Source organism: Physeter macrocephalus, chromosome 11, assembly GCF_002837175.3.
Source record: "Physeter macrocephalus isolate SW-GA chromosome 11, ASM283717v5, whole genome shotgun sequence".
Lineage (NCBI taxonomy): Eukaryota > Metazoa > Chordata > Mammalia > Artiodactyla > Physeteridae > Physeter > Physeter macrocephalus.
The window spans coordinates 63,913,462-63,938,416 of record NC_041224.1 but is presented as its reverse complement, the minus strand read 5'-3'; the positions used below and the strand labels follow the sequence as shown (position 1 = coordinate 63,938,416).

Sequence of the window (24,955 nt, the reverse complement as noted above, 5' to 3'; positions counted from 1 at the left end):
CATGGCCGCTGAGCCTGCGCGTCCGGAGCCTGTGCTCCGCAACGGGAGAGGCCACAACAGTGAGAGGCCCGTGTACCGCAAAAAAAAAAAAAAAAAATCTGGGGGCCCAAAGTCCCCAGAAGAAACCAGTTGTGGGGGTAACCAGCTATATCTAGTGTCTCCAACTCCATTTCTGCAGCGCAAAAGACCCCCCACATAGTTTTTAAGAGAATGACAAAACCCTTACTGGGGCCCACAAGACCCTGCATGATCTAGCCCTGCCAACCTCTCCGGCCTCATTGCTCATCACTTCACTACTCACCTCTACCCTCCAGACACAAAGGCTCTGTTTATGTTTCTCATACGTGCCACATACATCTGGCCTCAGGGCTTTTGCACATCATTAACTCTCTAATAAACCCTCTACAAGGACCCCTTCCCAACACCCTCCAATCCTCCCCACCCCGACCCTGCCAGAGCCCCTCAGTCTGATTAGCCTCCATTGGCTATCAGTGCAAATGCTGCTGCTGCTTCGGGAGGTCTTCCCCACCCTCCACGGGTGACTCAGGGCTCCTTGACAGAGGTCCTCCTAGGACGCTGTGCTTTGCCTTCGTAGCGTACATTACACAGTTATAATTTTGCATCGGTCTCTATAAATATTTGTTTCATGTCTGCCTCTCCCACCGGGCATTTTGGGGATAGTAGCGTGCCTTATCCCTCTTCGTATACACAGCACTTACACAGAGCTGAGCGAATACAGGCGTTCAATTGGCATTTGTAGGATGGAGGCAGAGGGGCCGGCAGCCCTCTGAGGGCTGTGCTCCTGCCAGCCTCTCCTGGGATTGGGGTTTTTCTGACCACAGAGAGCCAGTGGCCATCTGCCCCTCACCCAGTTCCTGGCTAGGCTTTGTTACTCCCTCAGACAACATTTGCTTTCCCTCCTGGCGTGAGACTTTCTTGCCCCTTTGCAGAGGAGTAACTGAGGCCCAGAAGGGGAGAGTGGCTTCTCCAAGGACCCACAGCAGTGAGAGGTACTTCTAGGCCTGCGTCCTGTCTTCCTGTCCCCACGTCTAGGCTCTTCCAGGACACTGAGCCTGCTCGAGACTGCCTGTGCCCTGACAAGAGCCAGGTGGGTCCCCAAAGCCAGAGTGATTCTGAGGTGGGTGTCCCAGGGTGGTTGGAGTTGGGTGTGCTGGATGCTACCCATGGATGGACAGAGCTGACTTGTCTCGGGAGTAGCCACACCTCCAGGCAGCCTTGAGTGGGGTTGAGCATCTGAGGGTGTCTGTGGGCCCTCCCCTCAGCCGGCCCGGCAGAGGGTGGCCCCCAGGAGCACAGGGGTGCTCTGTTTCTTCATGAATGCAAGTCTGTGTTTAGACCTGAATGACCAGCTTCTTGTCTGGAAACAGCCAGGCCCCAAGTGGCCTGCCAAGAAAAAGTGGTCTGTGACCAGGTCCAGGGGTGCCAGCTCTCACAGATGCTGCTCCAGCGGTGGGCGCTGTGGGAGGAGGCCAGCAACAGGCAGGTCACTCTCTGCAGAACCAATTCCCTGCTCCGTCGTAGCCGGGGCTTTGTAGGAAATCCTGCGTATCCCCAGCAGCAAAGCTTCCAGGTTTCAGCCATTTGTCCATCTGTCTCCCTGGTGACTGTTCTCACTCTGCAGGTCTTTGAGCTCTGGCCAGGAAGGGGGCAGCAACTGCTGGCCTCGTACCTCTGGTGGAGGGAGAAGAGAGGGTAGGATCCTGAGTATGGTTGGGCCTGAGCTGTGGGAGGACCTCTGGGCCCCAGGGGATGGGACGCAGTCCGTGGATGCCACCCAGGTGTAAAGAGGGCCCTGCCTGCTGCCACTGCCCCAGGGGAAAGGTTCAGTCACGCAGGACATGTATGGAGCTTTGCGGGTGCAGTGGGGGGCCCGGTGGTGTCCCCATCTCTACTTCCCATGGGGACCTCACCTCCGGGCATCCTTCAAGGGACATGATGGGAGGGTAGGGGGGCAACTCAGCTCTCAGTGGTGCAGGCAGGGGTGGGAGGCCCAGCGGGCAAGGCTGTGAGAACCGGCCCCCTTTCCCAGGGCTGGGACTTGACCTCTCTCAGATCCTCACAGCGGCCCTGACCATCTGCAAGCCAGAGAAGGGATTCTCCCCATTTTAGAGAGGAGGGAGGAGACTCAGAGGGAGATGCCTGGGGGCCACCCGGAGGGTCAGGGGAGCCAGAGGCAAACTTGAGTGAGTTGTTCTCAGTCCAGGTCTTTTTGTTTTGGCCACGCCGCGTGTTTTGTGGGACTCTAGTTCCCTGGCCAGGGGCCGAACCCAGGCCCTTGGCAGTGAGAATGCAGAGTCCCAACCTCTGGACCTCCAGGGAATTCCCTTACTCCAGGTCTTATGCTGGCATCCTGAGGCCCCACTACTGCTAAATAAACTACACAGAGGGGTTTTCCACAGGGAGCGTTTGTCTCTCCGGTAAACAGTTATGGAGCACTTACTGTATGCCTGAGGTTGTGCGAGGCCCTGGGGTAAGAGATGAATAAGACAGTCTAGGGGGGAGACAGCTGCATCAACAGGTGATGCAGCAAAGGAGGCTATCTGAGCAGACATGGGCACAGGGAGGGACGGCTCTGCTCTCCCTGGAGGTACAGGCCGGCCACGCTTCAGGGAGGAGAGGTCCTGGGGGGTGAGAAAGAGGGGGACCCTACCTCGGGCAGCAGCAGCTTAGCTGAGCAGGGCCCAGGCAGAGCTGGGAGGCAGGGCTCATTAGCGCAGCTCCCGAGGGCAGGAGAAGAGTCAGCCTGAGCACTTTGCTCCCAAATTCTGTCCCCATGAGGAGCAGGACCTTTCTGGTGTGCTGAGAGCCCAGGCCTGGGTGGGAGGTCAGGGAGAAGGGAAAAGGGGTTGGGGCCCTTTAACCAGGGCTGGTCCAGTCACCCAGGCAGCTTGGCTGCCGAGAGTGGGAGATGGGGCCAGCCTTGCCCGTGGCCCTCCCAGCTCCCATTGGATGGGAGGACCCAGGGTTTCTGAGATCCCTGTAGGTAGAAGGAGTTCTTGTTAGCACCAGCGCTCAAAGCGGTCCTTGTTCAGGCTGGATCCAGCCGCCCCCAGAGGGCTGGGCCAGCCCACATCTTCCTAGCAACTAGCTCACCCAGTGTGTTTGGTTCTTGGAGTAGGGGAGATAAAGGCTGGGGGGTTCTAATCTAGGGAACCTCACTTCCCAGAAGGGCTCCCAAATGATCATCTCAGCCCAATAGACACCCCCTCCGTTTCCCCTAGTCCCCCTGTACTGGGCCTGTGGGGAGAGCAGGGGCCTGGCCCTGCAGCAGGGAAAGCTCTAGGAAAGGGCAGAATTTGGGTCCCTCGAGCCCGCCAGGCACGGTAGAAAGAGTGCACACTTTCAGCCAGACTGGATTTTGAATTCGAGCTCCACTGCTTTCCAGTTATGTGGTCAGGAGCAAGGTGCTTTACCTCTGTGGGCCTCAGTTTCCTCATCTGTGCAATGGGAATGGTGCATCTCTCTTGCCTGACTAGAACTGGACTGAGATTAGAGGAGATCATGAGCCAGATCTGTTCACCTCCTTCCCCCTGGGGGCTCCCTCGTTAATGGGGCCAGACTTGGTCTGAACTTTCTTCAGAGGCTTCTTCCCTTTCCTGACCCTGAAGGCTCATTGCAGGTATGGTACTCCCAGGTGTGGGTATCAGCGGTCTATGGAGTCCTGGCCTTGCCAGTGAACCCAGCTGAGCCTGCCTTCTTCACCCGTGAAGTGTTAAGTTGTACTACCTGCCCCACTAGTTGGGGCGAGCGGGGGCTACTCTTCGTTGCGGTGCGCGGGCTTCTTATTGAGGTGGCTTCTCTTGTTGCGGAGCATGGGCTCTAGGCGGGTGGGCTTCCGTAGTTGCAGCACTTGGGCTCAGTAGTTGTGGCTCGTGGGCTCTAGAGCGCAGGCTCACTAGTTGTGGTGCACGGCCTCAGTTGCTCAGCGGCATGCGGGATCTTCCCAGACCAGGGCTCGAACCCGTGTCCCCTGCATTGGCAGGCGGATTCTTAACCACTGCACCACCAGGGAAGTCCCATCATGTCTTAAAGGACATCACATGTGTGCCCTCGTTTGTGGTCTTCGGGCAAACCATGTATGGGGGTTTTTGGTCTTGGCTGCAAGGGCCGGGGCATTAGAAGCAGATGGAAAGTTAAGGAGCAGCCGAGGGGAGCGGACCCCCTTTGCTGTCTCCCAGGGCGGGGCTTGGTCCACAGCCCATCTGCTTCTCTCTTTACTCTCTTCCTCATTCTAGACCCAATCTCCAGGTGCACCCAGTCACTCTGGCCCAGCACACCTGTGGCTCTCTCCTGCCTGTTCGCTGCCTTTGGCCCCCCTCCTCCACCTCCCGTATTTCCCAGTTAGGATTCATCAGAAAGGGATCCTGATGGGGCAGCTCAGCTTTTCATTCTTTTTTTTATTTTTATGTGGACCATCTTTAAAGTCTTTATTGAATTTTTTATAATATTGCTTTTTTTTTTTTTTATGTTTTGGTTTTTTTGGCCTCAAGGCATGTGGGATCTTAGCTCCCCAACCAGGGATCGAACCCACACCCCCTGCATTGGAAGGCAAAGGCTTAACCACTGGACTGCCAGGGAAGTCCCTTAGCTTTTCATTCTAAAGAGGGTGCTGGTCAGCTTGCGGGTGGCTTTGCTCAGGTCTGGAGCACCTCCGTGGTTCTGTCCTGTAGCCCGGGTCATCTGTACAAACTGGGCCTCCACATCCCCTGTCATTTCAAAGCTGCCACAGGTAGTAAAGGGAAACGAAGCATATTCCTGGCCCAGGGGTTCTCAGACCAGCTCCTGGGAAGTAGGGATTGTGACTAGGCTGAGCACCTGCCCTACCCTGAGTCCTTTGCAAGGGTTGCTGAGCAGGACAGACGCATTGGGGCCCAGCATGTGGCCCCCAACTCAGAGCCACACCCCCTTACACTCAGTATGGAATTCAGTTATGCGATTCTCTCCCCTTCCCTAATGGGTGGAAAAGGTGAAACTTGTCCTTGTTGTCCTGGATATGGATTATCAGCTTAGAAAAATAAAAAGTGAGGTGCAGCCTCTATGTAAGAAATAATAGAGTTATTTTTTTGCAAAAGGAGATTGCCTTTCCTCTTCAAGTTTCAGTGAATTGACGACGAGCCTGACTCTGTCCACGTTATCCCAGTTTCCCTTGGGGAGAGGTCTTGTCAGCCATTTTCTGGGCTGTACTTCGGGCCAGTGGCCCTGAGAGAAAGATAGGGAGGCTCTTGGGCAGGACACAGTGTGGTTCAGGGTTGGACGCTGCCACACGGGAGGGCTGGCCTTACTTCCTTGACAAAACTCAGGAAATGAACTCTGCGACCTTAACAGATGAAGGAAATCTCTATTAAGAGCGTGATTCCCTGTTTTGCCAAGGATGTTCCTGGAACTCCAGAGGGCCGGGTGAAGGCACAGGAGGGTCAGGGCCCCAGGTCCGGAGCCCAGGTGGGAGGACTGGCCTCGGAGACCAGGAGGTATGCGTCTCCCTCTGAGCCCCAAACAAAGGAGGGGTTTAAAATCACCCGAGAGCTTTTAAAAGCCTGAAGCTGAACCTCATGACCCAGCAATACCAACCCTAAGTATTTACTCATAGAAACGAATACTTGTGTCTACAAGACACAAGGTGCTGAAATGTTTATAGCAACAATTTTGTAACAGGCAAAAACTGGAAACTCAATAGTAAAATGCCCCTCAACAGTAAGGTTAATAAATCAGTTGCAACATGTCCATATAATGGAACTCTAAACATTAGTGAAAATGCACAGTTTGCAGCCACACACAGCTCTGTGGATGAATTTCACCAGCGTGCTGCTGAGTAAAAGAAGAACACGTACCACGTGATTCCATCCACAGAAAGTCCCCGAAGAGGCAAAGACAATCTGTGTTGTTGGAATTCACGCCGGTGGTTCTCTTTGACCGGGGGTGGGGGGTTGGGAGTGGGCAGTGAGACTAGAAGGTGCGGGAGGGGCTTCTGGAGGGCAGGTTCTCTGGTATGCACCGTTTGTGTGAAATGCATTGCACGGTTCACCTACTTTGTGTGCACTTTTCAATATGTAAATTATACATCAGTAACAAGTTAAAAATATATAGTTACCTAAATGCTACCCCCAGAGGTTCTGATTTAACTGGTTTGAGAACAGAGCTCAGGGATCATTTTTCTTTGGTAGGTGGTTTTTTTTTTTTTTTTTGCGGTATGCGGGCCTCTCACTGTTGTGGCCTCTCCCGCTGCGGAGCACAGGCTCCGGACGCGCAGGCTCAGCGGCCATGGCTCACGGGCCCAGCCGCTCCGCGGCATGTGGGATCCTCCCGGGCCGGGGCGCGAACCCGTGTCCCCTGCATCGGCAGGCGGACTCTCAACCGCTGCGCCACCAGGGAAGCCCCCTTTGGTTGGTTTTTTGAAAAGCTCTACAGGTGATTCTAGTGTGTACCCGGCAGGCTACCCTTCCGAGTTAACAGGATGGTCTCTTTTCTCTGTGAAGTAGGTGGTGAGCTGTGTGCTGAGACGTAGAGGTGGGGTGGGGTGAGGGAACCTGGGGGAATTTGGAGGTGCCCCAAGGTCTAGGCCGTTGAGCCCCAGTGGTTGACGTTCCTTCCAGGACGTGCGCCCTCAGCTCCCTGTCCCTAGATGGCTCTATTCGTGGTCTCTGGCTTTGCACTCTCAGGGCCCTGCTGCTAAGATGGGTTTTCTTTCTTTTTTTTGGCCGCTCCACGTGGCTTGCGGGATCTTAGTTCCCCAAGCAGGGATTGAACCCCGGCCCTGGGCAGTGGCAGCGCCGAGTCCTAACCACTGGACGGCCAGGGAATTCCCTAAGATGTGTTTTCTGTTTGGAAAAGTTCTCTCCTTGGAGCTGATTGGGACCCACGTCCTGCAGGAGCGGGTGGAGCTGTCCCTGGCCTTGAGAAGAGCTGACAGGACCCACAGGACGCTCTAGCATCTCAGGTGTCCACTAGAAGACAACTTGGGAGAGTGTGGACATCCCCCTGGGGGAGGAGACACCCAAGGGGACCCGCCTGTGACCACAAAGGCCCAGCTGGCTCCGGCTGCCAGGCCTGGCCGAGTTTTCTGCTTCAGCACCAGCCACGGGCACTGCTGCTCCCCGAGGCTTGAGGAGCGAGGGGAGGGGTTGCCCTGTGGTTAGGGAGGGTTCTGGAGGAGGGGCTGGGTAGCTGGCGGAGCGTTGCCAGCGCTGCAACAGCCCAGCGGGGTGCAGCCAGTGAGCGCTGCTGTGGGGCTTGGGAGGGGCCCAGCCTGTTCTTTTCCCCAGACACCCCCTCCCATACCTTCCGAGCCACTTTACCCTTTTCCGTATGTCCTCTGTCTCCCACCTGGGCTCCTCTTTGATCAGTCAGCCGGCGTGCATTGAGTGCCTGGCGCTGCCGGGCCGGGCTGTCTGCCTGCTCCACAGGCCGGGGCTTCCGGAGGGGAGGGCCCATCTGTGGGTGACCCCCCTCCGCTCCTGTCCACCACCCCTCCCCTTACTGCTGGGCATCCATCATTCTCTGTGCCTCCTTCGCTCTTACTGCCTGGCTTTAAAAAAATTTATTTATTTTGGCTGCATTGGGTCTTCGTTGCTGCGCGCGGGCTTTTATCTAGTTGCGGCGAGCGGGGGCTACTCTTCGTTGCGGTGCACGGGCCTCTCATTGCGGTGGCTTCTCTTGTTGCGGAGCACGGGCTTTAGGCGCGCAGGCTTCAGTAGCTGTGGCTCGAGGGCTCTAGAGCGCAGGCTCGGCAGTTATGGTGTATGAGCTTAGTTGCTCCGCGGCATGTGTGATCTTCCTGGACCAGGGCTCGAACCCGTGTCCCCTGCACTGGCAGGCGGATTCTTAACCACTGCGCCACCAGGGAAGTCCCTACTGCCTGGCTTTTTTTCTCCCCTCCTCCCTCTTGAAGTGTCATCGTGTCCCTTTCTCTGTCTCTCCTTCACTCATTCATTTAGCAAACACTGGGCACCTGCTGTGTGCTGCGGTTACAGAGATGTAGAAGATACACCCCTGGTGGAGCTCAGATGTCTAAACAGACAAGCACAGTCTGGGGTGGTAAGGGCTGGAGCAGCAGCGTGAAAGAAGGGACCAGGGACCATAGAGGAGGGGTGACCAGCTCTGCATGGGGCAAAGCTGGGAAGGCTTCACAGAGAAGGTGACGCCTGATCTGGGCTTTGAAAGACGACCAGGGAATCCCCCAGGTAGATAAGCATGGCAAGGAATTCCAGGAAGAGCAAACATGCAGGGGTGAAGGGGTGAAGGGCCGCTGCTGAGCTGCCTGGGTGAGGCTGGAAAGGAAGCAGGAAGGTCAGGAAGGCCGGGTGAGGAGGCAAGAAGGAACTACAGGAGGAAAGTCAGCAGGAGGGGGGCAGGCTCAGAGCTGGGCCCCAGGTGGCTCTGTTGGCAGTGTGGGTGTGGGAGAGCGCCAGGTGTGGAAGGGCAAGGCTGGGGGCAGGTGTAGTTAGGAAGCTGTTGCCAGCATCCACGAAAAGGATGATGGTGGCCTAGGCTTGCCTGGTATAGCAGGAGTGGAGACAGTAGATGGTACGGTGGGTCGGGTGGTGCCAGGCTCTCGGGGCCTTGGCGATTGACTGGTTGCGGCGGTGGGAAAGACGCGTGAGTTGAGGATTCTGGCTTGGGTAACTGTGGAGGATGGGGCCCTTCAAGGGGAAGCAGATTTGGGGGGATGATGCTGAACTCACTTTGATGGATTCGTCTAGATGGCAGGCTCTGCCGCTCTGGAGGGATGAGGTGTGAAGGTTAGGGATTTAGGTTGGGGAGTATCTACCTGGTGTGGATATTTTGAGCCCGGGGGAGGCATCCAGAGCGGAGTGCATGTGTCAAGTGTCCCATGAAGCTTCATCTGTGAGGTCCCTAGGAAGCAGCTAGACTCATCCTCTCTGGGTCTTCTCTGCACTGCCTCTCTCTCCCTCTCCTAACCTCTCTGTGTCTCCCCTTTCCTTCTTTATTTTTTGGCTGTGCCGCTTGGCTTACAGGATCTTAGTTCTCCGACCAGGGATTGAACCCGGGCCCTTGGCTCTGAAAGTGCGGGGTCCTACCACTGGACTGCCAGGGAATTCCCTGTGTCTCCCCTTTCCTGATCGGCCTGGCTCCTCTCCCGACGTCTCTCAGTGCTAGGTGCCCATCCCCTCCCTCTCAGCAGCCCCCTGGGCTGGGCAGGCTCATACTGGGCTCATGGGGTGATAAGCTCAGTAAGTATTTGTGGAAGGAATGAAGGAATGGGCAGTTAGCCTGAGTTCCCACTTGGGCCAGCAAGGCCTGAGGGCAGGGCAAGCACAAGTTGTATCCTCTGGATCAGCATCTTGCCTTTGGACCAGGCTCAGCAGAATGAATGGGCCTCATCTGAGGAATTTTCAAACCTTTTCTACCCCCTTTAATGTCCAGCATACTGAGCCTCCCGTGCTCCATCACCCTCATGACAATAATGACATTTTTTTGTGGCTTTGATTGAAAAAATAGATACGGTTTTGAAGACCCTTGATATTAACTTCATAGTCTGCACTTGGAGGTGTGATGGGGATGGATGGGCAGCAGGTATAGTTCACAACCCACAGAGCAAAGGGCAACTAGGTCGAGGAAGGCTCTGTGGTAGTGGACAGAGACTGCCGGCAGGGTGCGGGGACCCAGGCTGGCCCCTCACTCTCCAGCACCCTGCTCTTGCCACCTCCTTCCTCTGGGTCAGGGCCCTGTTGGTCCTTGGGTGGACCCCACCTGCCTGGTTCTGTTGGTGAATTCTCGATGACTATCACCCCAGACCTAGCTTTTCCTCTGACTTTGCTCCCATCTCTTTATTTTTACGCATCTAAACAAATACTATGGGAAAGAAGACGAATCAGTAGAAAGTCTGACTTGAAGGTGATTTTGAAAGCAGTGCATTTTGGCCATAGCCAGGGTCTCTGTATCAACAGCGTTATCAGGAGGGGCTGATTTTAATCGATGGACATGAAGGATTGGCTTGTGACCATCATGTTCATCACATGAAAAGGGGTTGCGTTGAGTTTGAACATATTTGAGTCATTTACCCCAAGGGACTCCTGTTTTCTTACCGTTATTTTTTTCATGGAGATGCTATGGGAATCGTGGCAGCCTTTTTTTGTTATTCTCATGGCCCATCTCTCCTCCAACCTCTGTTCTTGATCTCACTTACACTGTCCACACAGTCCTTCCTCAGACATGTCACGTCACGAGTGCCTGCTGCACACTGGCGGTGCCCCAGGCTCAGGGGCTGCGATGTTGCAGGAGGCGTCCTGGAGCCCCTGGAGGTGGGCAGTCAGAGCTCACACACAGGTGCCTGAGAGGGAACCTGGGGTTCGGGGCTGAGAGCCTGCAGTAGGGCTCATCACTAGGCTGGGGGAGGACTGACGGAAGGCGCCCCTCCCTGAGGTCACATTTGAACCTAAGGATGGGTTGGGTTTAGAATCCATGCAAAGGCGTGATTATCACGAAGGGTTAGATGATGGAAGCCAAGCAGGATTATAGTTCCACCCAGCTGGTAAGGCTCAGCTTCCTTTTCTCTGGGAGTCCTGCTGTAACTCTTTGAATCTGTGTGACCTCTGAGCTCCTGCAGCCCTGACAACTCGTATCACACTTTCCAGTGCCTGAGTGACAGGCTCCCTGCCTCTGAAACCATGATCAAGTTCCTCCTTCTTCCTCTTGGGGTTTTGTTTTATCCTTGGTCCCCGGGGCTGGAGTGTGTTCCTTAGAGCGGAGCCCACACCCATCTCCTCCCTGGTGGACCAGTGGGCTCCTGGGCTGCAGGGTTCAAGCTCTCTAAGGCTCGGTGGTTTGACTTGTACACACTCTGCCTCAGGGGCCTCTCCTCTCCTCAAAGCAAGAAAGAAACAGAGAGATGAAAGAGAGGGATGGGATCTGCCGCACAAAAATGAAACACAAGTACAGCAACAATACCACAGAACTAAAAGGCAAATGGGGGAAGTGTTTGCAAAAATGATAAACTAAGGATTAATCTTCTCAACAAACAAGGTATACAAATCAATAAGAAAGACATGAAGATCCTTATAGACAATTCACAGATGAAATCCCAATGGTTAATATGTATTTGGCAAAAATGTTCAACCTGTCAATAAGCAGAAATAGAAATGAAAACAATATATTTTCACCTATCAAATTTGCAAAGGCGAGAAAAAGATAATACCCAGTGTACGACCTGGATGTAGGGCAACGGCCACCCTCATAGAGTGCTGATGGCCATGCTTGTTGGTATAGCACCTGGAAAGCATTTTGGAAGTGGGTCTAAAGATCCTGAGAAATGCTCATTCTCCATCCACGAATTTCACGTCTGAGAATCTATCCAAGGAATCAATAGTGACATGGGGAATTTCCCATGAAATTATGTTAAGCAACAAAAATAGGGCATACAAATTATACGATATATAATCCCACTTACGTCAATTATATATTTATGCATAAATGTTTTCTTTGGGTGATTTTGGGGGAATTTTTTTCTTATGGGTGATTTTTGATCATCATACTTTACATATTTTATATTTCTCATATTTTCTATAATAAGCGTTACAAAAATCAAGGGGGAGAAGTCTCTGTGAAATGTGTAATGATGGACCCAAATAAATTCAGTAATTAACTTTAGGAGTCAAAGGGTCACATCGCTAGCACAACCTGTCACTTTGAAAGATTCAGGACATACATGATATGTGCACCAAAACTCGCCGTGAGGTTGAGGACAGAGGTCACCAGGCCACGTGGCTGTGGTTGGGCTCATTTGGTGGGTGAGATCACCTGGCTCTTTGCTGTGTGACGCTGGGTACAGCCTGTCCCTGGCAGGTCTCAGTGTCCTATCTGTACAATGGTAGGGTGGGAGGAGGGTCAGATTAATAATCCTGGAGGAGCTTGGCAGATCTTGGCTAGGCAGTAACTCTGTTCTTTTATTTATTTATTTTTTATTATTTTTTTTTTTGTGTGGTATGCGGGCCTCCCTCTGCCGTGGCTTCTCCCGTTGCGGAGCACAGGCTCCGGACGCGCAGGCCCAGCGGCCATGGCTCACGGGCCCAGCCGCTCCGCGGCATATGGGATGCTCCCAGACCGGGGCGCGAACCCGGTTCCCCTGCATCGGCAGGCGGACGCGCAACCACTGCGCCACCAGGGAAGCCCCCTGTTCTTTTATTTTTTAAAAAAATATTTATTTATTTATTTTGGCTGCACCGCGTTGGGATCTTCGTTGCGGCACGCGGGATCTTTAGTTGCGGCATGTGCACTTTTAGTTGCTGCACGCATGTGGGATCAAGTTCCCCGACCAGGGATCGAACCCCGGCCCCCTGCATTGGGAGCGCGGAGTCTTACCCACTGGATCACTGGGGAAGTCCCGGTAACTCTGTTCTTGAAGACGAGAATTTGACTTTGCCTGGTGACACAGCCGAGAGGGACGGAGTGCTGGGATCTGCAGGTTCCAGGTTCCACCTCCTTACCTGCTGAGAGACCAGTGCACAGACCCCGTTACCTATTCACGACCACCACACTGCCCTGCCTTGGACCTGCTTCTTGGCCACCCTCTCTTCCCATCACCCCTGGGCCCACTCAGCCGCGGCTAGTTTGCCTGCTCATACTTTAGTCTTTCTGCTCTGGAGGAGCAGGAAGGGGAGAACCCTAGGCTCTGGAGCTGTTTAGTGGAGGCTTGACTTCAAAAGCCTTTGGGGAGCCCCACCTGCCTATGGAGAGGGTGTCTCCCCTCTCTCGGGCCCTCTCTATGGGACATTTTTGTGATGGTTTGGCTCTCAGGTCCGAGCTACCCTGATGGTCTGAAGGCATTGAGGCCACTTCCTGGTGTGGGGCAGCCCCGCCCCCTAAGCCCACACTCAGCTGTTATCAACTGCTCAGCCTTGATAAGGCCTCCTGTGCTCAGAGTCCTTTCCCAGAAGCTGATGGTTTATGGTAATACTGCCTGGGGTCCTCTGAAACTTTTGCTTTTGGTCGGGAGCAAGTCACAGGGTCCTCCCTCCCAGTTGCCTTCTCAAGAGTGGGGCTGGGAGGCCTAAGAGCTGCCTGGGAGATTGATTTTCCTTCATACCCAGGCATAAACTGGACTTCACTCTTCCAGGAAAGACAGTGAGTGAGTCTCCTCTCTCTGTCAGCTTCCCTGAAGCCCTGCCTGGGCTGCTGCCTCTGGACAGTGACATCTTCAGCTCACCTTGAATAGCAGGGCCGGTCTTGGGTAGGGGGCAGAGGCAGCTGCCCTGGGCATGGTGGAGCTGGCTGGGAAAGGTGTCCCCAGAGATCCCCCCTTCCTGATGAGGGCCTGTTTCTCCTCAGTGTTCAACAGATGCACGGAAAGACGGCTTCTTTGAAGAGCACGGAGAAACTAGGCAGGGTCCAGAGACCCCGAGGCTCCAGGTGAGGCCCCTCTCCCGATCAGATATACATACTGGTTGGGGGTGGGAAGCCCTCTGGAGGTGACCTGTTCGAAAGGGGGCCTTAAGGCTGCGTCAGGGGGTTAGGTTGGGCATAGGCTGCCCGGGGCCTCTTCCTCCCACTCCCAGGCCTGTCCCAGCGTGCTGGGACCTAGCAGAGTCCAGGCTTCTCGGGTTACCAGCCTCCTCCCTGCCCACCTGTCCCCAGGCCAACCTGGCCAGGGCAGAAGTTTGCGTTTCAGCACCACCCCCTCTCCGCCAGACCTGGTAGCGCCCGTCAGGTCAGGTGAGTCTGCCCAGCTCCTCACTGCAGAGCTGCAGGCCCAGGGGAGGGCAGTCCTGCTGCGATCATGGCCCGTGGCCAGGCCCCGGAGCCGTGAGGCTGCCACCCCCACCCCACCTGCTCCCCAAACTGGCCCCATCCCTGTACCTCCTGCTCATTCACTCTGCGGTCCGCTCCTCTGCTTGCGCCTAGGCCAGAAAAATGGGAGAGGGCTTTGCATACTCAGGGGTGGGCAGCTCTGGGACATCGAGGCTCAGGCTGAGCATACCTCCTGGGGGCGGCTGCTCACAGCTGTCGGGGAAGAGGGATCTCAGCGACCCCTCCCCGCCTCAGGAGTGCCCCTCCCCAGGGCGAGCTACGCGCTTGCTGTGAAGGGCCCCAGCCTCCAATCTCTGCCCCAAGCTTGTGGCTTGAGGCCAGGACAGAATTGGCACTAAGGATGCATGGCTAGGACTTTGAGGGTTCCTTGTCCCTGGAATGGCATGTCTCCTTTGCAGTCTGCACTGGCCAGAAGGCTTGAAGGGTGAAGACATAAAGAAGTGCGGCCGAGAAGGGGTAAGTGTGGGGAGGCCGACTTCTCACTGCCCACTGAGAGAGGGGTCCCGGGCTGCCTGAACTTGGTGACTGTTGGCTCCTTGGCCACAGGCCTGTCACCAGGAAACCTAGTGGGTGTCCCCTCCTGGGTGGGAGTTGTGTCCTCTTCCAGTCCCAGGCTGCCTGTTAGGACCTCGCGTCACCAGGAGACAAGCTGTGCTTGGAGCTCAGCCCTCCACACCCACTGGCTGCTTACCCACTACTTCATGCCAAGTCACCGCAGGACCCCCACCCCTGTGGCCTTATTTCCGGGTGGCTGGAGCAGGGCCCTCTGGTGGTCCGATCTCCTGGGACTTCTCAGACCCAGCTCGTGTGTTTGCAGATGCTACTGAGAAAGTACAACCAGCAATATCACAAGCTGTTTAAGGACATCCCCTTGGAGGAGGTGGTTCTCAAAGGTGAGCTGTCTCCCCGGGTGGCTGGACAGGCGCCTGCAGTGCCCAAGGCCCAGGTCCTCTCCCACAGAGCTTCCAGGCACGAATCAGATATGGGAACTGGCTGCCCTTTGAACGTGCCCTTTTTTTCTTCAAAAGTGTGAGAAGCCTGGGCTGATTTGAGATATGAAGTTGAATTTACAAAAATTTTCTTGAGGAAATGTCGGGGCTTCCAAATCTTATTTCTGTTCTGCTCTTATCAGTGACTATTCTCTCCTGCTCAGGCCTGCCAGGGAGTGTGTGGGAGCATTTACACAATCAAGGCCCTCTCTCCCTGGCAGGGCAGGGCAAGGAGTTCTGCCTGTGGAGGTGAACATACAGGCTTAGGGGACCAGGGCAGAAACCTGCCGGACCTTTTGGGGCATGGATGGAGGAAGAGGAAACATCTAGCAGTCTGGTGGGGTGGGAGCGGTCAGGAGTCGCAGGGAAGGATGCTAGGGTGCTGGGGGAATGGGTTGCTGGGGCCTGGGATTGGGAAGGGTACTGAGGAGGACAGTCCCCGAGGCTGGACACTGGACTCCTGAGTGGGAGGACCCAGGCCCTGGGGCTCCCGGGCTGGCCTTGCTCACGGCGGTCTCCTGTGACTTCCCAGTGTGCTCCTGCGCCCTCCAGAGGGACCTCCTTCTCCAGGGCCGGCTCTACATCTCCCCCAACTGGCTCTGCTTCCATGCCAGCCTCTTTGGCAAGGATATCAAGGTAGTAATAAGTGGTAAGGGCTGCCACAGCCCAGGGAAGAGAAGCCCCTGCCCTGCGGGCACACCTCAAGTCAGGCCTGTCCCTCCACACTCTGACACTTGGTGAGGCCTCTCACTGTGGGGCATCCCACCTGGTGTCCAGGGCAGTAGCCCCACCCCTTCCAAACAGGGCCCCCAATCTAGACTCCACATCTGGCCTGAGCGGCCTGAACAGTTCACTGCCAAATTATTCTGCCTATGGGTACCTCCAAAATGCCTTCAGAATCAGAGTGGGATGTCACACTTATGGGGGCCCGAAAGTGGCCATGGTGGCTCAGGGAACTCTGTTACTGGAGTATGGGATTCACCAGGGCAACCATCCTTGCCTCCTGGATGGTGGGGTGAGAGGCCGGAGCAGTGCGTGCGGCCAAGGGGTGGGGGATAGCTGAAGGGAGCCTGCATGAGACGGTGGAGGCTCAGATACTCTCCCACTTGGGACCAGACATCTCCATGGTGCTCGTACTTGGGTCACTGCCAGCTGTGGCTGGTGCCCTAAGCAGGAAGCAAAGGGACTGTGTCCTTGGGGGTGAGTCCTGAGAGAAGAATGCCTCTCCCCCTGTCAGGTGGTCATTCCCGTGGTGTCTGTGCAAATGATCAAAAAACACAAGATGGCGCGGCTCCTTCCCAATGGCCTGGCCATCACCACCACCACCAGCCAGAAGGTCAGTGAGATTCTGGGCCAGCGCGTCCTTGTCCTTCTCCCCATCCCAGCCCTAGGAGTCCACAGCTTGACCCTGACACTCTCCCAAGTCTTTACGTACCTTGCCCCTTTCTGTTTTCTTTCTATGTTCTAGTATGTCTTTGTGTCACTGCTCTCCCGGGACAGTGTATATGACATGCTGAGGAGGGTCTGCACCCACCTACAGGTATGAAGCTTGGGGCCAGGGCTGTTGCGGGGGGGCTGGCCCATCTCCCCGGCACAGGGAGCGGGGAGTCACAGGCTCAGGCTCAGTGAATCAGAGGCAGTCCTTGGACCATGTGTCTATGCTTGTGAGCCTCTTTGAGGCCACTGGGCCCTTGTGTGTCCCCACGTATAGCTCTCACCTGTGCTTCCTCGGTGCACAGATGGACAGGAGCATGTGGCCACTTCCCAATATGCCTACAGCTCTCTCTCGCCCATGGTGAGGAAGGGGGAGGGCAGCAGCTTGGGGGAGTATGTTGCCTTGGATTTGCCCTCTGCTCCAGCATTAACTAGGGATCCCTCTGCAAACTCTGGGAGCTTTAGGCTCTGTCTGACCCAAAGTGGCTTATCTGGAGGCAAAGCTCTCTTGGAGAGTGTTAATACCTCCCCATGCCTGACTCTGGCTGCTCCAGATGGACAAGTGACCCCTGTTCCCTTCCCTCCTCAGCCTTCCAGCAAGAAGAGTCTGAGTGCAAGAGAACGTCTAGAGGAACCTGAGTGCGAGTCTCTGGTGAGAGCTGAGGCTGGGAGCAAAAGCGGCTGCCCTGAGGCTGCCCGTGGCTCTAAGGCTTCAGGGCCTCCAGGAGCCCACAGTGCAGAACTGGGGCAGCAGACTCAAGAGCCAGTGGCCATGCTGTGTCAGGGGGTGCCCTAGACCCACCACGCTCCACATCATGCAGGGCCACTATGTCCTGGGCAGATGTGCTAACTTCCTGAGCAGAACAGATGCCCAGCCCCCGGAACACTGCCCAGGTTGGACCCTATACCTTCGTGGGTGCAGAGCCAGCAACCCATCCTCCTTCCTTTAGCAGAGTCAGGAGGGCCTTCAAGGGGCTGGAGGTGTCCCTGGGGAAGAGTGCTGGAGGCAGTCAGAACCGAGGCAGGCTCCTTTTAGATTGGCCAAGGTCCCAGCTGTTTCTTTTGCTCCTGGGATCCTGGGTAAGCAGGGTTTCTAGAGCAGGGGTGGGGGGTGGAAATGACCCCAGGGTGTTTGAAGTCTCCTTCAGTAACTATTAAGCGTTTAGCCAAGCATACAATATGCACAATGCCATGCAGGGGACGGAAGGCGATGTTCCCCTTTTTATTGATGGGGACCTTAAGTCAAGGTCAGTGACATAGGGTTAGAGCCCAGATTAGCAGGAGTCACAACTTATTCCATCTAAGGTATATAGTGCCAAGCTGTCTTGGACTCAGCCGATCTGAACATGTACCTGGGATGGCTCATGTCTTAGATTCCACTGTGGTTCTACACTAGCAGTCTTCAAAGACACCATTCCCTGGAAGAGTGGCTAGTCACAGCAAGGGAGCAGATGAGACATGTGATTGCTATGGCAGTGGTTTCCCCGCTTCTGGGCACCTCCTTTCATGCTTGCTAGGCATCCATATTGATAATATCTGGGAAGTCTTTGATAAATCTAGCGTGAACCCCTTAGGGCAAGTGAGGTCCCAACGGCCATGGTGAGACAGCTTCTCCTGCCTTCTCTGCAGGAAGTCCTCATCCCTGAGATGAAGTGGAGAAAAGTGTGCCCTGCCTCCAGGTCCCTGTCCCTCCCAGACAACATCCCTTGTATCCCTCGGGCATCCATGGACTCCACGGATGACTTCTTCCCCTCCAGGAAGCCTCCGGGGTCTGGTGAGTTCAGCGTGCTTGTCCATGGCAACTGCTTGCAAAGACCAGGCTTTCCCGCCTCCCGCTTCTGCAAAAAGAGGTCATCATAGCCAGCAGGGTTTCTGAGAGCTGTTTCTTTCTTTCTCCAAATCCATAAGGGAAAGCCAAGAGCCCAAGCGGCTTCAGAGAATACGGGTGGGGGAGTGGGCTGGGGTCCTGCCTTCTGCCCTGGGAAGATGCCTAACGCAGTCCTGTTGCAGAGAACGCTGACTGTGAGGAGGAGAAGCTGGAGGGGGAGCCCAAGAGCAACGGGGGCCTGAGGCTCTGGGATCACGGGCTCCTGAAGGTCTTCCTCGTGCTGTAGGTGACTGTATGGAGGGTGGTGGGTGTCTGAGTGTTTAGAGCCAGGGCCTTGGTGTGTGGGGAGGTCAGTGTCCATAGCGAGGGGAAGGTTCTGAGTCAACTGCAAGCTCCCGGGTGGCGTCTGGCAGCCGTGCAGCAGGCTCTTCTAGAGCAAGATAAAGTATTTCCAGTTTTCATCCCTACAACCCTGTAATTTAGGGTTAAGGCTGTGGAGAGGGGCAAGACATGAAACTGTTGAAGAAAGAAAAAGTTGCACAGGACTGGGGAGGAGGAGGAGGGGTGCCAAAATCTGAGAGGCCCGTCAGACAGACTAAGGGAGAGCCATGGCCTTCCCACCACCCGCCACTGGGGTGTTTTCTGGAAGCCCAGGCTTGTCTGTGATTCTGCCTAAGTAGAGCAGTGAGCATGGTGGGATGTTTTATGGAGAGCCAGCCTCTGGATGCCCTCACCTTACCGCATCACCTTCCTCTGGCTCTGCTGGCTGGGTTTTGACTGTCAACCTCAGCACTTGCTGGGGGAAAGGCTACCGCCTTAGGGGGTAATCTTAGTGGCATCGCAGAGGGGGTGTAGGTCCAAGGTGGCTGGTCAGAGGGAAGGTGGGCTCAGCTGAAGGACCCAGAACTCCTTCTGGGCTTCAAGGACACCTCCATGGGGATGAGTCTCAGGACCCCCCTGTGGCCTCTGGGAAAAAAGATGCCTAGGTCTAGAACGTAACTGCAGGCAAAGGGTTCTTTAATTCTTCAACTGCAGGAACTAGCTTAGTCCCACTCCTATTTTTGGTGATTCTGTAAAAATGCCCCGTTTCTAGAAGAGAGATTCAGTTCCTCCTTACCCTTCTTTCTCCAGGATCTGCTTCTTGGTCATGTCTTCATCGTACCTGGCGTTCCGCATCTCCCGGCTAGAACAGCAGTTATGCTCCCTGAATTGGGGCGGCTCAGTCCCTGGGCACAGGTGATGCCCTTTCTCTTTCTCATGCTTCTGGGATTGAGGGTTAAGGACAGCAGCCAAAACCTATGGCCAGGCTGCTTGTTAGTCTGGCTGGTCTTGGCCTTGCCCTTGCCCTTGAGCTGGCTTGATGGCCCTCAGCAAGGTTCGGCAGGGTACACAGATCCCACCTGGACCCCCTCTCATGGGTGGACAAAGTCTTCATTGACTCACCTGTCTGCCTTCTAGGCCCTTTGTCTGACCTGGTCATCTCTCCTGTGTGCAGGTAACAGCCACTTGGCCTTTGTCCCCACTCCTCCAAGAAGAATGCTCTGGGTGCTAAGGTGCCACCAACAATCCCCTTGGTTTATGCTGCTGCTGTGCTGAGACTGAGTCTAAAAGAAAATATTCCAGATCCCTCCTCCTCCCCGCAACTCTTCTCCCTCCTTTAATGAGTGATCTTTAGTACCTGTTTACAAAGCTCCTACAATTTTGGGACTCGGACAAAAAGCCAGATTTTTGGATCTAGCCGAGGAATTCTGTACACTAAGCCTCAGCAACCACTTAAATGAAAAGAAAATTTTAACGTGTTCCTTGGAAACATCTCTGACACACAGGAAGAGCACTTGGGGCCACTGCAAGGGACAAAGGCCATGCTTTGATGCCTGTCACTTGGCTCACTCCAGTGGTGGGACAGAGGCCAGAACCCACACCACCAGTGTGGGCTCCGCTCTCTCCCAGCATACTGGGCTCTCACTTGGATGCCTGAGAGTCCGTTTTGGGGCCCAAAGGACTTCTCTGCAGTCAGCCAGGGACCCATGCAGGGCAGACTGGAGGGAGTGAGGTAAGCTATGAATAAGGAGAGGAGGGCCTGTGGCCAGGATTCCAGCAAGAGGAGTGTTCACACTCTGTGCAGAGGCTCTGTTCTGGCCCCTCATGAGGAGGCTGGCTGAATCTGAGAGGACACTACCTGCAGCAGGGGACTGTGGCAGTGGCTGTGAAGGATAACAGAGGTCCAGTATTCTGTGTCCTCAGCTGCTATTTCCTGGTGAGACAGATGGAGCAGGGCCTTTTGATCACTGTGGTCACAGACCAGGTACTGGATCTTTCCCTGGTGTGCTCAAACATTTCCAAGGTGCCCCAGGTGGGAAGTGGGGGATGGGAGGGGCAGTGGCTTTGATCTGAGGTCTTGCTTTGTACTCTCTGCCTGACTGCCTGGATTTTGGGTGTGGCCAATGGCAGCCTGTCGGGCTTGGCTGGGCACTGGGCACGATGGTGCTGGGCCAGGGCAGAGCTCACCATGTCACCTGCAGGCCATGCAGGAGGGTCCTCCACTCCACGGGCTCTATTCTCCATGAGTATAATGGAGGTGTCCAAGGTGGGCCTGGGACAGTGCAGGGACCAGGCGAAGGGGGTCTGTCTGATACCTTTGGGGACAAGAGAGGTAGAGGATAGGAAGAGTGGACATGGCAGTGGCTTTGCCTTAGAGATTCTCCCTTCTCTGTCAAGGTCTCCTCAATTCTAAAAGCTTCTCTGTGCCTTAAAACTCTGGCCTGTTCTCTCTGGGACTCCGAAATGCTAAGAGAGTGCCTTTGTAGGTTCTGGAAAGGGCTTAGTGAGGAGGCCAGACCTATCAGGGAAAGTCACTGGCGATGGGGTGCGTGGTGTCAGAAAGAGCCACTTTTTCCCTCTTCAGACACCTGAGAGGTTAACTAGGGAGAAATCCAGGTGGAAGTTACTTACTGTGGAGCTGTGACTGTCTGTCCTATTTATGACAAACCCAAATGAAGACTGGAGGGACTGACAGGAGGTGACAACTTCCTAAACTCAGACTGGAGGTCTCTTCATTCTCTCCCTAACCCAGGTTCTAGGATTTGGCTTAGAGCCTGGCCTTGTGGGATACCTGCACTAAATCTGTATGTCTCAGGTGAAACTCACTGCTCCATTCTCCCCACATCGCCACACTGGATGAATGCCCATCCTTTTTTGGGAACCAGCCCCCTTAATCACTCCTTTCCATCAGATTTTCAGGGAAATAATCCTACTTGCCCCAGCGCCTCCCCTCCCTGGTCCTTGCTGAAGGGCAGGGAGAACAGGTCCATTCTCTGAGTCTTGCTGGGTTGAGCCAGAGGCCATGAGAGGTGCCAAGTCTCCAGTCGTCTCCATGCCCCAGGCTCAGAGACGGCAAGAGGCGTGCAGTAGAGTAGGTGGCTTTGGAGGTCCTCTCGGGGTCCAGGGCTTTGAGTGATAGGAGTGTATGCCTGTCCCTCTGGAGGGCCCTCTGTTTCTCCCTTCTGTCCCCCAGCCTGGTCCTCTGGCTAGCGTACCTTCTGTTGTGCTCATTTATAAACCATGTGTATTTATACAGACCTGCTTGCATTGGTGGATGCTCCTCTAATTCCCTGAGAATTTGGTTCAACTAACTATCCTTCAGTTGTTCCACTATGGTGTTAGCCTTTGAAATATTTTTAAATAAAAAATCCGATTTTTCTAGTGTCCCGTGGTATGGGAAGTTCACTTTTATCTTTTGACTGCTCATTAAAGGTGCTCTTTACTGACATATCTGGCACGAAGGAGACTAACGGAGCCAAAGTCATTCCCAGAATCCCAAGTACTTTGCACATCTCACAGGACTTTAGCTGAGCTGACTCATACTTCAGGCATATGGGAAATGGTAAGGATGGCCACAGCACACCACCATAGCCTCCTCCCTCTGTTGGATGGACACTGAGAAAGCTTCCCTGTTTCTCCTGGGCAACTCCAAAGCAATGTCCCTGGTTCGACTAGTACTGTGCTCCTGACTCAGGAATTAAAGTCTGGAACTCAGAGCTAGAAAACCCTTGTGTCCTTTTCTATGACATCAAGCCTAGATTATGGAGGTTAAATTCCAATTTGGGTCACATCACCTTACTTTCTCTCTGGGAGGCCCCCTCTAGTAGTGATTAGATCGTTCAGTAAATGCTGAGCCCAGACTATGAGCTGGTACTAAGCTAGGCACTGAGGATAGAGCAGTGAACATGTCAGGCAATATCTCTGCATCCCCCATGGCACTTGCATTCCACGTAAACATAAGTTCCAAGTAAATCGTGAACAAACAAGGTAATTCAAGATTGTGATTAAGTTCCATGAAGGAAAGAAACAGTGATACGAGATACAGTAAACGGGGAGGTGGCTTTGGATGGGTGGTCAAGAAATGTTCTCTGAAGTGAGATTTAAGCTGGTGCTTAAAGGATGAGGAGCCAGTCATGGAAGGAGCTGGGAAAAGGGTTGGCAACTGTGAAAGGTAGGAAAGAACGCATATGTCTCTGAGGAACAGAGAGACCATCTGCATGAGTCTAGAATACTAGTCAGTGGGAGAGTGACATGAGAAGAGGTTGGAAAGGGCAACTCAGCAACAACAAAACAACCTATTTAAAAGTTAGTTAGTTGGTAAAGGACTTGAATAGACATTTCAACATCACTAGTCATTAGGGAAATGCAAATCAAAACCACAATTAGATACCACTTCATATCCATTAGGATGGCTACTATCAAAGAAACGGAAAACAAAAGTGTTACTGAAGATGTAGAGAAATTGGAACCCTTATGCACTATTGGTAGGAATGTAAAAATGGTGCAGCCACTGTGGAAAACAGTATGGCAGTTCTTCAAAAAATTAAAAACAATTACCATATGATCCAGTAATTCCAATTCTGCGTATATACCCACAAGAATTGAAAATAAGGGCTTGAAGAGCTATCTGTACACCCATGTTCATAGCAGTGTCAGTCACAATCAGCCAAAAGGTGGAAGCAACCCAAGTATCTATCGACAGGTGAATGGATAAACAAAATATGGTGTATACATGCAATGGAATATTATTCAACCTTCAAAAGGAAGAAAGTCTTGACATATGCTACAACATGGATAAACCTTGAAGACATTATGCTAAGTGAAGTAAGCCAGTCACAAAAAGACAAATGCTGTATGACTCTACATATATGAGGTACCTATGGTAGTCAGATTCATAGAAACAGAAAGCAGAATGGTGGTTGCCAGGAGCTATGGGGAAGGGAAATGGGAGTTATTGTTTAATGTGTACAGAGTTTCAGTTTTGCAAGCTAAACAGAGTTCTGGAGATGGTGACGATTGTTGGACAATAATGTGAATGTGCCTCACACTGTGGAACTATACACTTAAAAATGATTAAGATGATAAGGCTTCCCTGGTGGCACAGTGGTTAAGAATCCGCCTGCCAATGCAGGGGACATGGGTTCGAGCCCTGGTCCAGGAAGATCCCACATGCCGTGGAGCAACTAGCCCGTGCGCCACAACTACTGAGCCTGCGCTCTAGAGCCCGTGAGCCACAACTACTGAGCCCACGTGCCTAGAGGCTGTGCTCCACGAGACAAGCCACCGCAGTGAGAAGTCCGCGCACTGCAACGAAGAGTAGCCCCTGCTCACCACAACTAGAGAAAGCCCGCGCACAGCAACGAAGACCCAACACAGCCTAAAATAAATTAATTAATTTAAAAAAAGATTAAGATGATAAATTTTATATGTATTTTGCCACAATAAAAAAAATAAGAGGTTGGAGAGGTAGGCAGGAGAAGGGAATTTGGATTTTATACATTCCCTGGGTACTGCAGCTCAGGTCTGTAAGTTTGGAGCTGGCACAATCAGTGGTTACTGAAACCAAGTGCTTTCTTTTGCTAGAGGAAATAAACACGTGGATGTAATAGGCAGAAAAATATGGCTGAATTTCTACATACTATCACACACCTCCTTTTCACTATTCCCAGGGAGTGGTTCATAGCAGCAGCATCACAGTGAGGGCATATCATATTTTTTAAGTTGATCTAACTTTGTAAGGGAGAAATAACAGCCCTAAACTTGGAGAAACGGAGGGATATATATATATTTTATGCGGGAGCCTCAGCTTGCAACATGGGCTTTAGCCAGATGAGGAAGAGTCGTGAGAGTGGGCAGAAGTTCTCGTGAAAAAGGCATTCAGGAGTGAGGGGGCTCTGGGAGAACTGCATCCCACCAGAGACATCCTGGGAGTAAGAAACTGCCCCCACTCCCAGGCACCCACACAGCCAGCCCTGGCCCTCTCACCTGGTGGCCATGACATTAGGACACCTATCGAGCTAGGTGAGGTGGTGACCCTGTGCTGCTCCTCTCTCCTAGCAGCTGCACTGCAGAATCAGGGCATCCTAGGGCAGAGAAGCTTTTCAGAGAAGGCCTCCTGTCAGCCTCAGGCTGGGATAGGCCAGATCCCTAGGCTGATCTCACTCTGCGGGGGTGGGGGGGGTGAGGTGAGATGCCACTGGCCACTAGGTGGCAGCAAAATCCAGCAGGAACTGGAGCCAAGGCAGTGAGGGACAGACTTCGCTCTTCTTTCTCAAAGAAAGGCCCCCCGCTGTCCCCAGGCCCTGGCAGTGGCAGAAGGGAAGCTGGGCAGGCTCCCATGGCCATTTCTCCCCAGTGCCCTTTGGTCCTTTCTCTCCTCTCCCCTCTTCTATCATACCCTGGGGGAAAGGCCTGAGGTAATTATGAGAGGAAAGCATTCCCAAGGACTCTGCAGATCTCCTGAGGTCTGGTCAGTCAGAAGGCAGAAGTGGCTGGTGTGAAGAACAAGTGTGGTGTGTGTGGTGTGTGTGGGGTGTGTGGTCTGTGTGGGGTGTGTGTGTGTGTGTGTGTGTGTGTGTGTGTGGTGTGTGTGGTGTGTGTG

General features: G+C 53.9%; 1 protein-coding gene across 1 annotated transcript in view; it reads left to right on the top strand.

Annotated features, from left to right (window-relative positions):
- GRAMD2A (GRAM domain containing 2A) overlaps positions 1–19,817 on the top strand; it is a 23,251-nt gene extending 3,434 nt beyond the window's left edge. Inside the window, 12 exon segments of the mRNA XM_055088083.1 lie at positions 13,303–13,383; positions 13,609–13,686; positions 14,181–14,238; positions 14,600–14,675; positions 15,304–15,407; positions 16,009–16,107; positions 16,240–16,311; positions 16,795–16,857; positions 17,835–17,990; positions 18,114–18,198; positions 18,201–18,315; positions 19,165–19,817. Of these exon segments, the coding sequence (XP_054944058.1) occupies positions 13,303–13,383; positions 13,609–13,686; positions 14,181–14,238; positions 14,600–14,675; positions 15,304–15,407; positions 16,009–16,107; positions 16,240–16,311; positions 16,795–16,857; positions 17,835–17,990; positions 18,114–18,198; positions 18,201–18,315; positions 19,165–19,273 (1,096 nt within the window). The 3' untranslated portion in view covers positions 19,274–19,817.
- The last annotated feature ends 5,138 nt before the right edge of the window (positions 19,818–24,955 follow it).